The sequence below is a fragment of the Eschrichtius robustus genome, chromosome 8, assembly GCF_028021215.1.
Source record: "Eschrichtius robustus isolate mEscRob2 chromosome 8, mEscRob2.pri, whole genome shotgun sequence".
Lineage (NCBI taxonomy): Eukaryota > Metazoa > Chordata > Mammalia > Artiodactyla > Eschrichtiidae > Eschrichtius > Eschrichtius robustus.
Genome location: NC_090831.1, coordinates 73,696,639 through 73,718,775, shown reverse-complemented (window position 1 = coordinate 73,718,775; position 22,137 = coordinate 73,696,639). Strand labels below are relative to the sequence as shown.

Sequence of the window (22,137 nt, the reverse complement as noted above, 5' to 3'; positions counted from 1 at the left end):
CTAAAATGCTTAAGGCAGTGCAACAAAAGTACAGATTATTTCACTGAGAATAAACACAAGGCTCCTAGATTCTATGAAAAATAAAAGAAAAAAATAAAATCTAGGCTGTCCCTAAGAAAATCCCCAAAGTGGTTGTAGTATATTGTGATAAGCATAGAGTGTAGAAGGGATTTGCTCCTCATTCAAGATTCAAGATGAGATGATAAAGGAGTAGTAGTTTAGGTTAAAGATTCAGCAGCCCTCTGAAAAATTAAATAAAAATTTTATAATTATGTAGTATGATCTAATTTATGTATATAAATATTTATAGTGTACATATGTATACAAACACATATTTACATACATTATAAATAGGATGAGTACTTATCAAATGCTACCAGTGGTTAGTAAATAGACTATGAGTTCTTTGTCCTTTTTCTTTATCCATATTGTCAAAAATCTCTACTATGCATTGTATTTGCATATTTAAAGTGAGAAATCAATAACAACCCTTAAAAGACCCAAGTAGTGACCTCATTAAGTATAGATATGAACCAGAAAATGCGCTGCTGTCTTAAGTAGGTAGTTAACGCCTTTCTCTAAAATAGGCTTAGAAGATGTCTTACCTTGCCTGCTCACCTTCATCTCCATACTCTGATGTGACCATTTAGCTAGAGGGATCCAGGAGCTTTTTAAACAGTGGTGTATGCACGTTGAAATCACCCAAAGAGCTTAAATACCAGTGCCTGTGTACCACCCCCTAAGAGATTCTTATTTCATTGGTCTGGGTTATAGCCTGGCCAATGGGACTCTCTGAAGTTTTCCAGGTTATTAAATGTACAGCCAAGGTTGAGAGCTTCTGTTTTATAGGAAACTTCAAAAACAACTCATCTGTTTTTTGGTCCTTTAATTTGTATTCTGTTGCAACTGTTGCTACCCTGTGCAATGCTTGTGTTGAACAAGTACATATTATTTTCAACTTTTTTTTAAAAGCTATGTTTTAATATCTAGCCTGCCAGTGAGTTAATTGGGTAAAGTGATAGACTTTTGTATTCTGCCTCTAAGTGTTTCTGCCTCTAGTCTATTTTCTACAGTGTCACAATAGCTAATTTTCTAAAGCATATAACTGCCCTGCATAAAAGGCTTTAATTATCCGTTCTTTACAACTTAAAGTATACATTTCTTAGTCTGGCCCCAACCTATCTTCAGTTTTCTCTCCTGTTAGTACAGCACTAGAGACCCTAAACTCCACCATACTCACCAATTGAATAAGCCTTTTATTTCATACCTGCCTTTGCATAAGCTGTTTCGGTTGTCATTAATTTTGATAATGGTTCAAGAGTAGATTCAGAAACATTTATTGAAATGGAAAAAAACTAGCATTTATTAAGCACATTAGCCAAGGACTGTGGTAGCTACTTACATAAAGTTTCTTAATAATCCTTACTGTCGTCCTTAAGAAATGTTTGTTTTCTTTTACTGTACACATAGGAACCTGAGGCTTTTGGAGGGTAATTACAATTACACAGCTAGTGTAGGTAAATATGAGATTTCAAACTCCAAGTTCAATGATTGTTTCCATGTCCTTCTTCCCCCACCGACCTCACATTGCTTCAGTTAGTAAATGCCCGTATGATCGTTATCATAACCTCTTTCCAAACATAGTAGGCATAAACATTTCATGTTTTCAACCTTGTTTTGAATTACTTACAGCAGAAGGAAATAAGTTTAATAGTATTGTGGTAGAATAATCACTGTTTCCATAGTTCTGTGTATAATTAGTTATAATCAGTTCTATTCGTTTGCTGTGAGTTTTGTAGTCCTACTATATATTAACATTTTAAAAATCTTTTCTCTGAGGATCTTATAAGTAAGTACTGAGCAGTTTCACTTTTCCTTTACAGTAATTTAACACATTCTGGAGTTCTTTTTTTTTAATCTTTTAATTTAATTTAATTTATTTTTTTATACAGCAGGTTCTTATTAGTCATCAATTTTATACACATCAGTGTATACATGTCAATCCCAATCTCCCAATTCATCACACCACCACCACCACCCCCCTGCCGCTTGGTGTCCATACGTTTGTTCTCCACATCTGTGTCTCAATTTCTGCCCTGCAAACCAGTTCATCTGTACCATTTTTCTAGGTTCCACATACATGCGTTAATATACGATATTTGTTTTTCTCTTTCTGACTTACTTCACTCTATATAACAGTCTCTAGATCCATCCACGTCTCAACAAATGACCCAATTTCGTTCCTTTTTATGGCTGAGTAATATTCCATTGTATATATGTACCACCTCTTTATCCATTCATCTTTCGATGGGCATTTAGGTTGCTTCCATGACCTGGCTATTGTAAATAGTGCTGCAATGAACATTGGGGTGCATGGGTATTTTTGAATTATTGTTTTCTCAGGGTATATGCCCAGTAGTGGGATTGCTGGATCATATGGTAATTCTATTTTTAGTTTTTTAAGGAACCTCCATACTGTTCTCCATAGTGGTTGTATCAATATACATTCCCACCAACAGTGCAAGAGGGTTCCCTTTTCTCCACACCCTTTCCAGCATTTATTGTTTGTAGATTTTCTGATGATGCCCATTCTAACTGGTGTGAGTTGATACCTCATTGTAGTTTTGATTTGCATTTCTCTAATAATTAGTGATGTTGAGCAGCTTTTCATGTGCTTCTTAGCCATCTGTATGTCGTCTTTGGAGAAATGTTTATTTAGGTCTTCTGCCCATTTTTGGATTGGGTTGTTTTTTTAATATTGAGCTGCATGAGCTGTTTATATATTTTGGAGATTAATCCTTTGTCCATTGATTCGTTTGCAAATATTTTCTCCCATTCTGAGGGTTGCCTTTTCGTCTTGTTTATGGTTTCCTTTGCTGTGCAAAAGCTTTGAAGTTTCATTAGGTCTGATTTGTTTATTTTTGTTTTTATTTCCATTACTCTAGGAGGTGTATCAAAAAAGATCTTGCTGTGATTTATGTCAAAGAGTGTTCTTCCTATGTTTTCCTCTAAGAGTTTTATAGTGTCCAGTCTTACATTTAGGTCTCGAATCCATTTTGAGTTTATTTTTGTGTATGGTGTTAGGGAGTGTTCTAATTTCATTCTTTTACATGTAGCTGTCCAGTTTTCCCAGCACCACTTATTGAAGAGACTGTCTTTTCTCCATTGTATATCCTTGCGTCCTTTGTCATAGATCAGTTGACCATAGGTGCGTGGGTTTATCTCTGGGCTTTCTATCTTGTTCCATTGATCTATGTTTCTGTTTTTGTACCAGTACCATATTGTCTTGATTACTGTAGCTTTATAGTATAGTCTGAAGTCAGGGAGCCTGATTCCTCCAGCTCCGTCTTTTTCCCTCAAGACTGCTTTGGCTATTCGAGGTCTTTTCTGTCTCCATACAAATTTTAAGGTTTTTTGTTCTGGTTCTGTAAAAGCTGCCATTGGTAATTTGATAGGGATTGCATTGAATCTTTAGATTGCTTTGGGTAGTATAGTCATTTTCACAATATTGATTCTTCCAATCCAAGAACATGGTATATCTCTCCATCTGTTGGTATCATCTTTAATTTCTTTCATCAGTGTCTTATAGTTTTCTGCATACAGGTCTTTTGTCTCCCTAGGTAGGTTTATTCCTAGGTATTTTATTCTTTTTGTTGCAATGGTAAATGGGAGTGTTTCCATAATTTCTCTTTCAGATTTTTCATCATTAGTGTATAGGAATGCAAGAGATTTCTGTGCATTCATTTTGTATCCTGCAACTTTACCAAATTCATTGATTATCTCTAGTAGTTTTCTGGTGGCATTTTTAGGATTCTCTATGTATAGTATCATGTCATCTGCAAACAATGACAGTTTTACTTCTTCTTTTCCAATTTGGTTTCCTTTTATTTCTTTTTCTTCTCTGATTGCCGAGGCTAGGACTTCTAAAACTATGTTGAATAATAGTGGCGAGAGTGGACATCTTTATTTTGTTCCTGATCTTAGGAAATGCTTTCAGTTTTTCACCATTGAGAATGATGTTTGCTGTGGGTTTGTCATATATGACCTTTATTATGTTGAGGTAGGTTCCCTTTATGCCCACTTTCTGGAGAGTTTTTACCATAAATCGGTGTTGAATTTTGTCAAAAGCTTTTTCTGCATTTATTGAGATGATCATATGGTTTTTATTCTTCAATTTGTTAATATGGTGTATCACATTGATTGATTTGCATATATTGAGGAATCCTTGCATCCCTGGGATAAATCCCACTTGATCATGGTGTGTGTTCCTTTTAATGTGTTGTTGGATTCTGTTTGCTAGTATTTTGTTGAGGATTTTTGCATCTATATTCATCCGTGACATTGGTGAGTAATTCTTTTTTTGTAGTATCTTTGTCTGTTTTTCTTTTTTTTTTTTTTAATTTTATTTATTTATTTATTTTTATTTATTTATTTATTTATTTATTTATGGCTGTGTTGGATCTTTGTTTCTGTGTGAGGGCTTTCTCTAGTTGTGGCAAGCGGGGGCCACTCTTCATCGCGGTGCGCGGGCCTCTCACTATTGCGGGCTCTCTTGTTGTGGAGCACAGGCTCCGGACGCGCAGGCTCAGTAATTGTGGCTCACGGGCCCATTTGCTCCGCGGCATGTGGGATCTTCCCGGACCAGGGCCCGAACCCGTGTCCCATGCATTGGCAGGCAGATTCTCAACCACTGCGCCACCAGGGAAGCCCCTTTGTCTGGTTTTGGTATCAGGGTGATGGTGGCCTCATAGAATGAGTTTGGGAGTGTTCCTTCCTCTGCAGTTTTTTGGAAGAGTTTCAGAAGGATGGGTCTTAGCTCTTCTCTAAATGTTTGATAGAATTTACCTGTGAAGGCATCTCATCCTGTACTTTTGTTTGTTGGAAGATTTTTTAATCACAGTTTTAATTTCATTACTTGTGATTGGTCTGTTCATATTTTCTATTTCTTCCTGGTTCAGTCTTGGAAGGTTATACCTTTCTAAGAATTTGTCCATTTCTTCCAGGTTGTCCATTTCTTCCAGGTTGTCCATTTTATTGGCATAGAGTTGCTTGTAGTAGTCTCTCAGGATGCTTTGTATTTCTGCAGTGTCTGTGGTAACTTCTCCGTTTTCATTTCTAATTTTATTGATTTGAGTCCTCTCCCTCTTTTTCTTTATGAGTCTGGCTAATGGTTTATCAATTTTGTTTATCTTCTCAAAGAACCAGCTTTTAGTTTTATTGATCTTTGCTATTATTTTCTTTGTTTCTATTTCATTTATTTCTGCTCTGCTCTTTATGATTTCTTTCCTTCTGCTAACTTTGGGTTTTGTTTGTTCTTCTTTCTCTAGTTCCATTAAGTGTAAGGTTAGATTGTTTATTTGAGATTTTTCTTGTTTCTTGAGGTAGGCTTGTATAGCTATCAACTTCCCTCTGAGAACTGCTTTTGCTGCATCCCATAGGTTTTGGATCATCGTGTTTTCATTGTCATTTGTCTCTAGGTATTTTTTGATTTCCTCTTTGATTTCTTCAGTGATCTCTTGGTTATTTAGTAACATATTGGTTAGCCTCCATGTGTTTGTGTTTTTCACGTTTTTTTCCCTGTAATTCATTTCTGATCTCATAGCACTGTGGTCAGAAAAGATGCTTGATATGATTTCAATTTTCTTAAATGTACTGAGGCTTGATTTGTGACCCAAGGTGTGATCTATCCTGGAGAGTGTTCCATGTGCACTTGAGAAGAAAGTGTAATCTGCTGTTTCTGGATGGAATGTCCTATAAATATCAATTAAATCTATCTGGTCTATTGTGTCATTTAAAGCTTCTGTTTCCTTATTTATTTTCATTTTGGATGATCTGTCCATTGCTGTAAGTGAGGTGTTAAAGTCCCCCACTATTATTGTGTTACTGTCGATTTTGACTTTTAGAACTGTTAGCAGTTGCCTTATGTATTGAGGTGCTCCTATGTTGGGTGCATATATATTTATAATTGCTATATCTTTTTCTTGGATTGATCCCCTGATCATTATGTAGTGTCCTTCCTTATCTCTTGTAACATTCTTTATTTTAAAGTCTATTTTATCTGATACGAGTATAGCTACTCCAGCTTTCTTTTGATTTCCATTTACATGGAATATCTTTTTCCATCCCCTCACTTTCAGTCTGAATGTGTCCCTATGTCTGAAGTGGGTCTCTTGTAGACAGTATATATATGGGTCTTGTTTTTGTATCCATTCAGCAAGCCTGTGTCTTTTGGTTGAAGCATTTAATCCATTCATGTTTAAGGTAATTATCGATATGTATGTTCCTATGACCATTTTGTTAATTGTTTTGGGTTTGTTTTTGTAGGTCCTTTTCTTCTCTTGTGTTTCCCACTTAGAGAAGTTCCTTTAGCATTTGTTGTAGAGCTGGTTTGGTGGGGCTGAATTCTGTTAGCTTTTGCTTGTCTGTAAAGCTTTTGATTTCTCCATGGAATCTGAATGAGATCCTTGCTGGGTAGAGTAATCTTGGTTGTAGGTTCTTCCCCTTCATCACTTTAAGTATATCATGCCACTCCCTTCTGGCTTGTAGAGTTTCTGCTGAGAAATCAGCTGTTAACCTTATGGGAGTTCCCTTGTATGTTATTTGTCGTTTTTCCCTTGCTGCTTTTAATAATCTTTTTTTGTCTTTAATTTTTGCCAGTTTGATTACTATGTGTCTCGGCATGTTTCTCCTTGGGTGTATACTGTATTAGGCTCTCTGCGCTTCCTGGACTTGGGTGGCTATTTCCTTTCCCATGTTAGGGAAGTTTTTGTCTATAATCTCTCCAAATATTTTCTCTGGTCCTTTCTCTCGCTCTTCTCCTTCTGGGACCCCTATAATGCGAATGTTGTTGCGTTTAATGTTGTCCCAGAGGTCTCTTAGGCTGTCTTCATTTCTTTTCATTCTTTTTTCTTTATTGTGTTCTGCAGCAGTGAATTCCACCATTGTGTCTTCCAGGTCACTTATCCGTTCTTCTGCCTCAGTATTCTGCTATTGATTCCTTCTAGTGTAGTTTTCATTTCAGTTATTGTATTGTTCATCTCTGTTTGTTTGTTCTTTAATTCTTCTAGGTCTTTGTTAAACATTTCTTGCATCTTCTCGATCTTTGCCTCCATTCTTTTTCCGAGGTCCTGGATCATCTTCACTATCATTATTCTGAATTCTTTTTCTGGAAGGTTGCCTATCTCCACTTCATTTACTTTTTTTGTGTGGTTTTATCTTGTTCCTTCATCTGGTACATAGCCCTCTGCCTTTTCATCTTGTCTATCTTTATGTGAATGTGGTTTTTGTTTCACAGGCTGCAGGATTGTAATTCTTCTTGCTTCTCTGGAGTTCTTATATGAGCAAAATTTCCTACATTTTTCACTATCCTACAAATTGGCTGAGTCAGATTTATTCATAATTTATACAGGGATTTAAGTGTATTCAACCATAGATTTTAATCAAGCTCATTTCCTGCCTATGTGAAGGAGAAAATTGAAAAGCACATATATGCAGGTAACTTTTATAGTATAAAGTGCAGCCTGTGAAACCTTATCAGTTTCTGAGTGGAAAAATGTTACTGTTTATCAGGTTAATTTGGGCAACATTAAAAATTTGAGACTTTTTGGCTATCAAGATAAATTTGGTAAATTTAATATAGTTTTTCTCTTACATATGCTTCCTAGATTTTATCAGTGTTCCTAATTATGATACTGTTTCTTTAGGATACTTCATAATTACTTTTTCACAATCTAATTTAATAATTTTTTCCTCCATTAGAATGTGAAACATGTTGCAGAAGCATTCAAGAAGTGGCTGAAGGGGTAAGGAAAAAGTGCCACTGCCTATCAGAAAAAAACAAAACAAAACATGGGAAATACAACCACCAAATTCCGTAAAGCACTCATCAATGGTGATGAAAACCTGGCCTGCCAAATATATGAAAACAACCCTCAGCTAAAAGAATCCCTTGATCCAAATACATCTTACGGGGAGCCCTACCAGCACAATACGCCATTACACTATGCTGCTAGACATGGAATGAATAGAATATTAGGGTAAGTATTACTGTAAACCAATTGATAACAAATTAGAGAAAGGGAAAAAAAAACCCTGATCTTTAGAAAATATATGCATACATGTGTGCATGTTATGTGGTATTGTAGTGAATTAAACTTTCTAGAATTGAATATGCCTAAATTATTAAGTATGATTTTTTATTATGCCTAAATTAGACTGAAAGTTTCAGTAGTGAGGTTAGTTCACATATTCTTTTTTTTTTTTTTTTAATTTATTTATTTTATTTATTTATTTTTGGCTGGGTTAGGTCTTTGTTGCTGCGCGCAGGCTTTCTCTAGTTGCAGCCGCTCCGGAGGCTACTCTTCGTTGCAGTTGCACGGGCCTCTCATTGCGGTGGCTTCTCCCATTGCAGAGCACGGGCTCTAGGCACACGGGCTTCAGTAGTTGTGGTTCACGGACTCAGTAGTTCTGGCTCGCGGGCTCCAGAGCGCAGGCTCAGTAGCTGTGGCACACGGGCCCAGCTGCTCCGCGGCATGTGGGATCCTCCCGGACCAGGGCTTGAACCCGTGTCCCCTGTATTGGCAGGCAGAATCCCAACCACTGCGCCACCAGGGAAGCCCCACATATTCTTTTTACTGTAAATACATTTTGATCCTCAGTATGTTTCATAGTATGAACTTTTTATAATAGTGTAGTGTTTAATTTTCAACATTTCAATTCTAGAAAAGTACTTATCAACTCTCAAAAAATTGCAGGGAATTGTGCCCTAGGTAATTTAAGTTGAAAAACTAATGTGTTTACCTTACCTATTCGTGATCAGATTTGAGTTTCCTTCTTTTAATGGGGTTCAGCTACTTGAAAAAACTTTTCTAAAAGCAAAACATTTCCTTGAAACTGAAAATACTAAGAAACTTAAAAAAATCTCTCTTCAACAAGAAAGCATTAGTGGCAGCAAATATGTGAAGATTCTCCTAATTACATGGTGTTTGCTAGCTTATAAGATGAAAGAAGCAAAAGATAGAAAAGTAGTTCCGAAACAAATTTAGTCTTTTTAGAAGTAGATTATGTAGTTATGGAAGTCTGATGCTAGAAGAGAAAGGAACACTTCTTTGCTTATGCAGTGAAATATAATTCTTAAACCAGTGTCCTGAGCAGTTTAGAACTTGACAAAAAACTTTTCAATCCTTTCTCTATTTCTTTTTATACAAATTTGTCATTCAAAATAAGCTGCTCTTTTTGGTATCCCTGAATCATGCCATGTGTGTTCTGTCTGCCATGTTCATTGTGCTCTTTCTGCCAGGAGTATCCCACTCCTCTCAGCTTTCTCTTTCTTACCTAAATTTTAGCCTTCCTTCAAGGTCCTAGGCACACTTTATCTATCTTCTTAGCCTGTCACAACCCATAGGAACTTCAGTCTTTTTTTTGAACTTCTATGGTTCTTTTTTGTTTGTTTGTATTACTTGTTTGGTATACACTATGTCATTGTATTTTATAATTTTGTGTATCTTCTCTTTGCCTACCTAAATTACAGCTTTTTTAAAGGACCTTCTTTACACTTCTAGCATGTAGCATAGTATCTTACACAAAGTAAGTAGAAATTTTATAAAATCATTGCACAGGAAATATCTTTATGATCAGGATTTGTGAATGAGAAAAATTCCATAAATAATTTAGGTTATCCAGGCCTATGACTATCAAGTAGGCATTTTTGTAACCTCTTAAAAATAAAATGGGTATTTCTTGACTTAAAAACAGGTATTTCTATAACCTCTCCTTTTTGCATTTATCTTTTATTTTCATTTCTTGTAAAATACCCATTTAGAAGCCACCTCCAACTCATCTTGTTATATTTTTTCTTCCAAAACTGGGTCTTCCCTATGTTAATGACACTAACATATTGTACTAATAAAATAATGGCAAACACATTGAGGCCTTGCTGTTTTCTTTTTTTTGATTTTTTGTTTTGTTTTGTTTTGTTTTTGTTTTTATTTCGCTAGGAGGTGGATCAAAAAGGATCTTGCTGTGATTTATGTCAAAGAGTGTTCTTCCTATGTTTTCCTCTAAGAGTTTTATAGTGTCTGGTCTTACATTTAGGTCTCTAATCCATTTTGAGTTTATTTTTGTGTATGGTGTTAGGGAGTGTTCTAATTTCATTCTTTTACATGTAGCTGTCCAGTTTTCCCAGCACCACTTATTGAAGAGACTGTCTTTTCTCCATTGTATATCCTTGCGTCCTTTGTCATAGATTAGTTGACCATAGGTGCGTGGGTTTATCTCTGGGCTTTCTATCTTGTTCCATTGATCTATATTTCTGTTTTTGTGCCAGTATCATATTGTCTTGATTACTGTAGCTTTGTAGTATAGTCTGAAGTCAGGGAGTCTGATTCCTCCAGCTCCGTTTTTTTCCCTCAAGACTGCTTTGGCTATTCGGGGTCTTTTCTGTCTCCATACAAATTTTAAGATTTTTTGTTCTGGTTCCGTAAAAGCTGCCATTGGTAATTTGATAGGGATTGCATTGAATCTGTAGAGTGCTTTGGGTAGTATAGTCATTTTCACAATATTGATTCTTCCAATCCAAGAACATGGTATATCTCTCCATCTGTTGGTATCATCTTTAATTTCTTTCATCAGTGTCTTATAGTTTTCTGCATACAGGTCTTTTGTCTCCCTAGGTAGGTTTATTCCTAGGTATTTTATTCTTTTTGTTGCAATGGTAAATGGGAGTGTTTCCATAATTTCTCTTTCAGATTTTTCATCATTAGTGTATAGGAATGCAAGAGATTTCTGTGCATTCATTTTGTATCCTGCAACTTTACCAAATTCATTGATTATCTCTAGTAGTTTTCTGGTGGCATTTTTAGGATTCTCTATGTATAGTATCATGTCATCTGCAAACAATGACAGTTTTACTTCTTCTTTTCCAATTTGTATTCCTTTTATTTCTTTTTCTTCTCTGATTGCCGTGGCTAGGACTTCTAAAACTATGTTGAATAATAGTGGTGAGAGTGGACATCCTTGTCTTGTTCCTGATCTTAGAGGAAATGTTTTCAGTTTTTCACCATTGAGAATGATGTTTGCTGTGGGTTTGTCATATATATCCTTTATTATGTTGAGGTAGGTTCCCTCTATGCCCACTTTCTGGAGAGTTTTTATCATAAATTGGTGTTGAATTTTGTCAAAAGCTTTTTCTGCATCTATTGAGATGATCATATGGTTTTTATTCTTCAATTTGTTAATATGGTGTATCACATTGATTGATTTGCGTATACTGAAGAATCCTTGTATCCCTGGGATAAATACCACTTGATCATGGTGTATGATCCTTTTAATGTGTTGTTGGATTCTGTTTGCTAGTATTTTGTTGAGGATTTTTGCATCTATATTCATCAGTGATACTGGTCTGTAATTTTCTTTCTTTGTAGTATCTTTGTCTGGTGTTGCTATCAGGGTGATGGTGAGGCCTTACTATTTTCTAGGCACTATTAACAGTGCTCTACGTGCATTGTCTCACTTAATCCTCATTACAGCTCTATGAGGTGGTTAATCATCTGCATTTCAGAGGTGAGAAAACTGAAGCACAGAAAGATTAAGCAACTTGTTAGAACTCTGCAGCTTGTAAGTGGCAAAGCTAATTGCCCAGGTAGATGACTATAAGCTTTAGGCTTTTCAACACTGTGATAGCCTCTTATCTCTATAGTCAGATAAGCCTATATGTCAGGGCTGCCTAAAACACTTATTAGCAAAACAAATTAGTCACTCTGGACTTAAGTTTCCCTGTCTGTAAAATAGATACACGTAAGACTTGTGGGACAATTAATGTGTCATATGTCTCATGATGCCTAGCATATAATATTATTACTTCTCACGTCTGTAACCCTAAATAACTTCCAATCATCCTTGACTTTCTCCTTACTCTTCCTTTACCTAATCTCCTACTAATGCAAAGTTCACTAAGTCTTATCTCTTGGATTCTCTTCTTTGCATTCCCGTTGCCCCAAGCTTTGTTCACTCTTCCCAACCCCTTCTTCCAATACTGAAAATACCTGACTCCTAAATGATCTTTTTGCAAGTCTTTTCCTCCTATAATCTCATGTCCAGGTTAATCTTGCTAAAAGTATAGCCTTTTCAATGTTCTATCATGAGAAACCTGTAACTACACTACTATCTGCCTTATTATATTTGGCTTCTGAAGCCAACTTTTCTCTGCCCTAAGTCTACTGAGTCAGCCTAATCTCTCATTGTTCTCTAACATGATCATATCAGTCAAACTGGTTACCCTCCCTCTTGGTTTCCCCACTTTTAAAAATGCCACCCCCTTAGCTTTATTCCTGTTAGTCCTTGATTCTGAAATGTCTTCTTTCTTCTCTAATTACTTGTCCTTTAAGACCTCACTTGGTTTCTGTCTTTTCATGAATTCATTACCAACTATTCTGACCTGCAGTAATCTTTCTGTTCTCTGAAATTCCTACAACTTAGATTTTAAACCATCCAATTGTCATTAAACTCATCTCTTTGACTAGATTGTAAATATTACAAATACACTGCTACACAGTTAGTAATGCTCTCAATAGATTAACTCTTGATTACTTAATCTATTAAGACTTTCTTTTTTTGAGTTTAACATTTTCAGTGAAATTACAAAACCGTTGCTTTAGCTTCCAAGTATTGAACACTATAATAATATTTAATATCAAGTCTTGTTACGTGATTAATTAAAACTTGCTTAGAATACCAAGGTAAAATATATTTAAATATTATTATTACTAAGGTAATATATATATCTTAACATAAAAGAAATCAAGTAGCAAAATATATTCTAACCATTTATAATTTAAAATATACTTTATGAAATTAGAAAACATATACGAAAGTTATCTAATCCAATGAGTCTTTTTTTAAATTTATTTTATTCAAGTGTAGTTGATTTACAATGTTGTATTAATTTCTGCTGTACAGCAAAGTGATTCAGTTATGTGTATGTATATATATATATATATATATATATATATATACACACATTCTTTTTCTTATTCTTTTCCATTATGGCTTATCACAGGATATTGAATATAGTTCCCTGTAGTGTACAGTAAGACCTTGTTGTTTACCCATTCTTTTTTTTTTTTTTTTTTTTTAATAAATTTATTTATTTATTTTTGGCTGTGTTGGGTCTTCGTTTCTGTGCGAGGGCTCTCTCCAGCTGTGGCGAGCGGGGGCCACTCTTCATCGTGGTGTGCAGGCCTCTCACTGTCGCGGCCTCCCCTGTTGTGGAGCACAGGCTCCAGACGCGCAGGCTCAGTAGTTGTGGTCCTCGGGCTTAGCCACTCCTCGGCATGTGGGATCTTCCCAGACCAGGGCTCGAACCCGTGTCCCCTGCATTGGCAGGCAGACTCTCAACCACTGCGCCACCAGGGAAGCCCTATCCATTCTTTATATACCAATTTGCATCTGATAATCCCAAACTCCCACTCCTATCCTCTCCTACCCCCCGCCCCCTTGGCAACCACCAGTCTATTCTCTGTGTCCCTGATTTTGTTTCTGTTTCCTAGATAGGTTAATTTGTGTCATATTTTAGATTCCACATATCATGATATCATATGGTATTTGTCTTTGTCTTTCTGACTTACTTACTTAGTATGATAATCTCTAGGTCCATCCATGTTTCTGCATATGGCATTGTTTCATTCTTTTATATGGCTAAGTAGTATTTCATTGTATGTATGTACCACATCTTCTTTATCCACTCATCTGTTGATGTACATTTAGGTTGTTTCCATAGCTAATCCAGTGAGTCTTAAAGTGTGTTCTGAGGACTCCTAGATCCTGAGACTCTTTCAAGGAAGTGCAGTAGGTCAAAACTATTTTTATACTAATTTTAAGATGTTATTTACCTTTTTTTCACTGCGTTGACATTTGCAGTTATAGTGTAAAAAATAGAGGATAAAACTGCTGATGCCTTTAGATGAATCGAGGAAGTGGCACCAAACCTTACTAGTAATTGTATTCCTCTCTGCCGGGCTCTTTGCTGTTTTAAAAGAAAAAAAAAAACAACTAAACAGTTTCACTTAAAATGTCCTCAATGAAGCAGTAAAATTACTAATTTTATTTAATCTCCATCCTCGAGTACACATCTTTTTAATATTCTATGTGACAAATGTGAAGAATGCATAAATCACTTCTGCTGTTGTATGATGATAGGTTTGAGAAAGAGCACTTGTACTTTTGTTTGAGGTATGAGTTGAACTACTTATTTTTTCGTGCAACAACATTCAGACTGGGATACTGGCTGGCTGACATTTTTCTTGAAAATGTATTAAATAAGTGAGCCTATCAATTCAAGGAAAAACTAACAGTATTTGTTGCTAATGATAAAATTTGAGTTTTCAAGTGAATATTGGAATTTTGAAAACTTGTATTTGCTGCCTTCAGCTTGATAGCTTCCCATTACTTAGGGACTTTTCTGAATAAGATTGGTGGTGATATAAATTAATATGATTTTTTAAAATATTGTATAATGAAATGTGACAAAAATCTAGAAGCTCTGCATAACTCACTGAATTAGTATTTTTCAGAAGATCGGTATATGGTTTTTTACAATTATGCATGGGTAAAAGATTTATTCAAAATGCAAGGTAGACCAATGGATTTTAATGTAACAGAGTACAAAAGTTCATTTCATAAGATATCGTATTTTATATTGCAAGTAATCTTTAAGAAATGACCAGTTGAATTTTTAGCATAGTATCAAATATGACTATTCACAATTATTTGAAAAGGCCATTTTAAAATACTTCTCCCTTTTGTGATTATATAAGGCTGGATTTTTTTCATATGCTTGAACCCAAATGACACACATCACAACAGACTGAATGCTATGAGAATCTGTCTGTCTTCTATTAGCCAGACATTAAATAAAATTTGTAAATATGTAAAACAATGCCATTGTGCTCACTTAATTTTCAAAAAATATATATTTTTTCATTTTAAGATATTAAGAATGTTAACTATGTAATGATATTAGGAATGTTAAATATGTAATGAGTTTATTTTTTTAATTAATGTTTTTAAATATTTTAATTTTTAATATGAATATCTATATAACTCACATAAACAAAGGTTCTTAGGAATCTTTTCATTTTTAAATTTTTATTGGAGTATAGTTGATTTACAATGTTGTGTTTCTGCTGTACAGCAAAGTGAATCAGTTATACGTGCACATATATCCACTCTTTATTAGATTCTTTTCACATTACAGAGTATTGAGTAGAGTTCCCTGTAATATACAGTAGGTCCTTATTAGTTATCTATTTTATATATAGTAGTGTGTATATGTCATTCCCAATCTCCCAATAGGAATCTTCAGTAAGTTTTAAAGTTGTAAAAGTTGTAAAAGTCTACTACCAAAAAGTTTAAAAATTGCTGGTCTGATCAATATCCCTGGTTCCTCTAAGAAGGAATATATCTGTCTCCATCCTCTGGTTATCATTCTATTGAATGAGTATTTAAAGACCTAAAGAAAAGGTGACTGTATATGCTCTTTTAATTACTGTTTTCATGATTTAGCCATATACTTAACACTTACAGTTTTCCTTTATACTTAACTTTCAACTTCAGCCTAAAGTGTTTGGTGTTTTCTTTTAATTTTTATTGGGGTATAGTTGCTTTACAGTGTTGTGTTAGTTTCTACTGTACAACAACGTGAATCAGCAATACGTATACATATATCCTCTCTTTTTTGAATTTCCTTCCCATTTAGGTACCACACAGCACTGAATAGAGTTCCCTGGGCTATATAGTAGTTTCTCATTAGTTATCTATTTTATACATAGTATCAATAGTGTATATATGTCAATCCCAGTCTCCCAGTTCATCCCAACCCCCCTTATCCCTTTAGTATCCATATGTTTGTTCTCTATGTCTATGTCTCTATTTCTGCTTTGTATATAAGATTGTCTAAACCAATTTTTTCAGATTCCACATATATGCTTTAATACACAATATTTGTTTTTCTCTTTCTGACTTACTTCACTCTGTATGAATCTCTAGGTCCATCCATGTCTCTACAAATGACCCAGTTTCGTTCCTTTTTATGGCTGGGTAATATTCCATTGTATATATGTACCACATTTTCGTTATTCATTCCTCTGTTGATGAACATTTAGGTTGCTTCCATGTCCTGGCTATTGTAAATAGTGCTGCAATGAACATTGGGGGTGCATGTGTCTATGCCCTGTAATGGGATTGCTGGGTCATATGGTAGTTCTGTTTTTAGTTTTTTAAGGAATCTCCCTACTGTTCTTCATAGTGACTGTATCAATTTACATTCACATCAACAGTGCAAGAGGCTTCCCTTTTTTCCACAACCTCTCCAGCATTTATTGTTTGTGGATTTTTTGATGATGGCCATTCTGACCGGTGTCAGCTGATACCTCATTGTAGTTTTGATTTGCATTTCTCAAATAATTAGTGATGTTGAGCATCTTTTCTTGTGTTTGTTGGCCATCTGTATGTCTTCTTTGGAGAAATGTCTATTTAGGTCTTCCACCCATTTTTTTTTTTTTTTCATATAGTTGAGTTTTTTCGGTTTTTTGTTTTTTTTTAATTTATTTATTTTTTTATTTTTGGCTGTGTTGGGTCTTCGCCTCTGTGTGAGGGCTTTCTCCAGCCGCGGCAAGCGGGGGCCACTCCTCATCGCGGTGCGCGGGCCTCTCACCGTCACAGCCTCTCCCGTTGCGGAGCAAGGCTCAAGATGCGCAGGCCCAGTAGTTGTGGCTCACGGGCCTAGTTGCTCCGCGGCATGTGGGATCCTCCCAGACCAGGGCTCAAACCCACGTCCCCTGCATTGGCAGGCAGACTCCCAACCACTGCGCCACCAGGGAAGCCCCCTTCCACCCATTTTTTGATTGGGTTTTTTTTTGATATTGAGCTGCATGAGCTGTTTGTATATTTGGAGATTAATCCTTTGTCAGTTGCTTTGTTTGCAAATATATTCTTCCATTCTGAGGGTTGCCTTTTCGCGTTGTTTATGCTTTCCTTTGCTGTGCAAAGCTTTTTAAGTTTAATTAGGTCCCATTTCTTTATTTTTGTTTTTATTCTCATTATTCTAGGAGGTGGATCAAAAAAGATCTTGATGCAATTTATGTCAAAGAGTGTTCTGCCTATGTTTTCCTCTAAGAGTTTTATAGTGTCTGGCCTTTCATTTACGTCTTTAATCCATTTTGAGTTTATTTTTGTGTATGGTGTTAGGGAGTGTTCTAATTTCATTCTTTTACATGTAGCTGTCCAGTTTTCCCAGCATCACTTATTGAAGAGGCTGTCTTCACTCCACTGTATATACTGGCCTTCTTTGTCATAGATTAAGTGACTGTAGGTGTGTGGGTTTATCTCTGGGCTTTCTATCCTGAACCATTGATCTATATTTCTGTTTTTGTGCCAGTACCATACTGTCTTGATTATTGTAGCTTTGTAGTATAATCTGAAGTCAGGGAGTCTGATTCTTCCAGCTCCATTTCTTTTCCTCAAGATTGCTTTTGCTATTCAAGGTCTTTTGTGTTTCTATACAAATTGTAAAATTTCTTGTTCTTTTCTGTGAAAAATTCCATTGGTAATTTGATGGGGATTGCACTGAATCTGTAGATTGCTTTGTGTGTATAGTCATTTTCACAATGTTGATTCTTCCATTCAAGAACATGATATATCTCTCCATCTGTTTGTGTCATCTTTGATTTCTTTCATCATTATCTTATAGTTTTCTGTGTACAGGTCTTTTGCCTCCTTAAGTAGGTTTATTCCTAGGTATTTTATTCTGTTTGTTACAATGGTAAATGGGATTGTTTCCTTAATTTCTTTTTCTGATCTTTCATTGTTAGTATATAGGAATACAAGAGATTTCTGTGTATTAATTTTGTATCCTGCAGCATTACTAAATTCATTAATTAGCTCTAGTAGTTTTTTGGTGGCATCTTCAGGATTTTCTTTGTATGGTATCATGTCATCTGCAAACAGTGACAGCTTTACTTCTTCTTTGCCAATTTGGATTCCTCTTATTTCTTTTTCTTCTCTGATTGCTGTGAGTAGGACTTGCAATACTAGGTTGAATAATAGTGGTGAGAGTGGGCACCCTTGTCTTGTTGCTGATTTTAGAGGAAATGCTTTCAGTTTTTTACCATTGAGAGTAATGTTTGCTGTGGGTTTGTCATATATGGCCTTTATTATGTTGAGATAGGTTCCCTCTATGCCCACTTTCTGGAGAGTTTTTATCATAAGTGGATGTTGAATTTTGTTGAAAGCTTTTTCTGCATCTATTGAGATGATCATATGGTTTTTATTCTTCAATTTGTTAATATGGTGTATCACATTGATTGATTTGAGTATATTGACGAATCTTTGCATCCCTGGGATAAATCCCACTTGATCATGGTGTATGATTTTTCTAATGTGTTGCTGGATTCAGTTTGCTAGTATCTTGTTGAGGATTTTTGCATCTATGTTCATCAGTGATATTGTCCTGTAATTTTCTTTTTTTGTGATATCTTTGTCTGGTTTTGGTATCAGGGTGATGGTGGCCTCGTAGAATGAGTTTGGGAGTGTTCCTCCCTCTGCAATTTTTTTGGAAGAATTTGAGAAGGAAGGGTGTTAGCTCTTCTCTAAATGTTTGATAGAATTCGCCTGTGAAGCCATCTGGTCCTGGACTTTTGTTTGTTGGAAGATTTTTAATCACATTTTCAATTTCAGTACTTGTGATTGGTCTGTTCCTATTTTCGATTTTTTCCTGGTTCAGTCTTGGAAGGTTGTAGTTTTTTAAGAATTTGTCCATTTCTTCGAGGTTGTCCATTTTATTGGCATATAGTTGCTTGAAGTAGTCTCTTATGATCCTTTGTATTTCTGTGTTGTCAGTTGTAACTTCTTTTTCATTTCTAATTCTATTGATTAGAGTTCTCCCTTTTTTTCTTGAAGATTTTGGCTAAAGGTTTATAAATTTTGTTTATCTTCTCAAAGAACCAGCTTTTAGTTTTATTGATCTTTGCTATTGTTTCCTTCATTTCTTTTTCATTTATTTCTTATCTGATCTTTATGATTTCTTTCCTTCTTCTAACTTTGGGGTTTTTTTGTTCTTCTTTCTGTAATTGCTTTAGGTGTAAGATTAGGTTGTTTAGTTGACATGTTTCTTGTTTCTTAACGTAGGATTGTATTGCTATAAACTTCCCCCTTAGAACTGCTTTTGCTGCATCCCATATGTTTTGGATCGTTGTGTTTTCATTGTCATTTGTTTCTAGGTATTTTTTTATTCCCTCTTTGATTTCTTCAATGATCCCTTGGCTGTTTAGTAGCATATTGTTTAGCCTCCATGTGTTTGTGTTTTTTGCAGTTTTTTTCCTATAATTGATTTCTAATCTCATAGTGTTGTGGTTGAAAAAGATGCTTGATATGGTTTCAGTTTTCTTAAATTTACCGAGGCTTGATTTGTGACCCAAGATGTGATCTATCCTGCGGAATGTTTTCTGTGCACTTGAGAAGAAAGTGATTTCTGCTACTTTTGGATAGAATGTCCTATAAATATCAATTAAGTTTATCTGGTCCAATGTGTCATTAAGGCTTGTGTTTCCTAATTACTTTTCTCTCTGGATGATCTATCCTTTGGTGTACGTGGAGTGTTAAAATCCCCCACTGTTATTGTGTTACTGTTGATTTCCCCTTTTATGCCTGTTAGGGTTTGCCTGGTGTATTGAGGTGCTCCTATGTTGGTTGCATAAATATTTACAATTGTTACATCTTCTTCTTGGATTGTTCCCGTAATCATTATGTAGTGTCCTTCCTTATCTCTTGTTAGTCTTTATTTTAAAGTCTATTTTGTCTGATACGAGTATTGCTACTTCATCTTTCTTTTGATTTCCATTTGCGTGGAATATCTTTTTCTGTCCCCTCACTTTCAGTCTGTATGTGTCCCTAGGTCTGAAGTGGGTCTCCTGTAGACAACATATATGTGGGTCTTGTTTTTGTATCCAGTTATCCAGTCAGTGTCTTTTGATTGGAGCATTTAATCCATTTACATGTAAGGTAATTATCGATATGTATGTTTCTATTACCATTTTCTTAATTGTTTTGGGTTTGTTTTTGTAGGTCTTTTTCTTCTCTTGTGTTTCCTACCTAGAGAAGTTCTTTTAGCGTTTGTTGCAAAGCTGGTCTGGTGGTGGTGAATTCTCTTAGGTTTTGCTTGTCTGTAAAGCTTTTGATTTCTCCGTCAAATCTGAATGAGAACCTTGCTGGGTAGAGTAATTTTGGCTGTAGGTTTTTCCCTTTCATCACTTTAAATATATCCTGCCACCCCCTTCTTGCCTGCAGAGTTTTTGCTGAAAGATCAGCTGATAACCTTATGGGGATTCCCTTGTATGTTATTTGTTGCTTTTCCCTTGCTGCTTTTAGTATTTTTTCTTCGTATTTAATTTTTGTTAGCTTGGTTAATCGTGTCTCGTCTTGTTTCTCCTTGGGTTTATCCTGTCCGGGACTCTCTGTGCTTCATGGACTTGATTGACTATTTACTTCCCCATGTTAAGGAAGTTTTCCAGTATAATCTCTTTAAATATTTTCTCAGACCCTTTCTCTTTCTCTTCTTCTTCTGGGACCCCTATAATTCAAATGTTGGTGCATTTAATGTTGTCCCAGAGGTCCCTGTGACTGTCTTCAATTCTTTTCATTCTTTTTTCTTTATTCTGCTCTGCAGTAGTTATTTCCACTATTTTATCTTCCAGGTCACTTATCCGTTCTTCCGCCTCAGTTATTCTGCTGTAGATTTCTTCTAGTGTATTTTTAATTTCATTTATTGTGTTGTCCATCACTGTTTGTTTGTTCTTTAGTTCTTCTAGATCCTTGTTAAACATTTCTTGTATTTTTTCCATTCTATTTCCAAGATTTTGGATCATCATTGCTATCATTACTCTGAATTCTTTTTCAGGTAGCTTGCCTATTTCTTCTTCATTCACTTGGTTGTGGTTTTTTATCTTGCTCTTTTGTCTGCAACATATTTCTCTGTCTTCTCATTTTTTCTAACTTACTGTGTTTTGTCTCCTTTTGTCAGGCTGCAGGGTCGTAGTTCCTCTTGCTTCTGGTGTCTGTCCCCAGTGGGCAAGGTTGGTCCAGTGGCTTGTGTAGGCTTCCTGGTGGGAGGGACTGTGTTCTGGTGGGCGGAGCTGGATCTTGTCCCTCTGTTGGGCAGGGCCGCGTCAAGTGTTGTGTTTTGGGGTGTCTGTGGGCTTAATACGACTTTAGACAGGCTGTCTCTGGTGTTTTCTTTTTTCTTAATTGTTTGGAGATCAGTGGCTCATAATTTCTTTATTAAAGCCTTTAATATCCTATAATAGAATCAGAAATTACTTTATTGCTCTCCTTTCCTAAGAATAAGCAACTCTCATTTCTTTAATCTGTGTATCTTTTGTTTTTCAAAATTTATTTAGGTAGTACAGAGAAAATCACAAATCATTATTATTTTAAATGATTAGTTGATTTTGGAATTAAATTACTCTTCTTAACACTGTGTCATGTAGAATAAGGATAAATAGCATTTACGCATCATCATTAAGTAAAATACCAACTCTGTTTTAACTATTTGTGTTTTAGATAGCTTCAGTTATTTCACCGTATGTAACCTTGCTAAACTTTCTAACAAATTGATGGCCATTATTTTCTCACGCTGCCTCATGTAATCTGGTATACCTGCCTGCTACCTTCAGTATAGACCCTTCAGCATAGCTTGCCTAGATTCCTGACACATGACATATATGGGTATACAAAGGGATATACCTAGCCAGAGACAAAATACTTTAGTTCCCATAAAGTAAATTACCCATTTGCAATAAGGCCTTGATTTTATCCTCATTTCCTTTAGCTTTATGGTACCTGCAACAGTAGGCATAACTTTCCCCTCTTCTTAGGCAGAATAGTATAGTAAAAGAAGGGTAGTTTACAGTTTAAGAGCTAGTTTTCATCTGTATCTCTCTGAACCTAGTTTACATTATACCATATCACAGTGTTTCTTTCATGGGAAACTAAATCCATATTCATAAATAGTTCATGGGAATCTAAATTTATATTCATAAATAGTTACTACTTAATGTAGTGAAAAGACTGTTTAGACTTTGGAGTCAG

At 35.5% G+C, this 22,137-nt stretch overlaps 1 protein-coding gene across 6 annotated transcripts in view; it reads left to right on the top strand.

Annotated features, from left to right (window-relative positions):
• ANKIB1 (ankyrin repeat and IBR domain containing 1) overlaps window positions 1-22,137 on the top strand; it is a 139,377-nt gene that overhangs the window by 42,319 nt on the left and 74,921 nt on the right. For 4 of the 6 annotated variants that reach the window (XM_068550681.1, XM_068550682.1, XM_068550679.1 and 1 more), the window contains exon 2: window positions 7,759-8,036. The exons of 1 other annotated variant lie outside the window; for it this stretch is intronic. In XM_068550681.1, coding sequence (XP_068406782.1) covers window positions 7,849-8,036 — 188 coding nt within the window. In that variant the 5' untranslated portion in view covers window positions 7,759-7,848. Of the gene's footprint in view, window positions 1-7,758; window positions 8,037-22,137 lie in introns of those variants that run through there. One more of the 6 variants, XM_068550683.1, reaches the window with a different exon arrangement.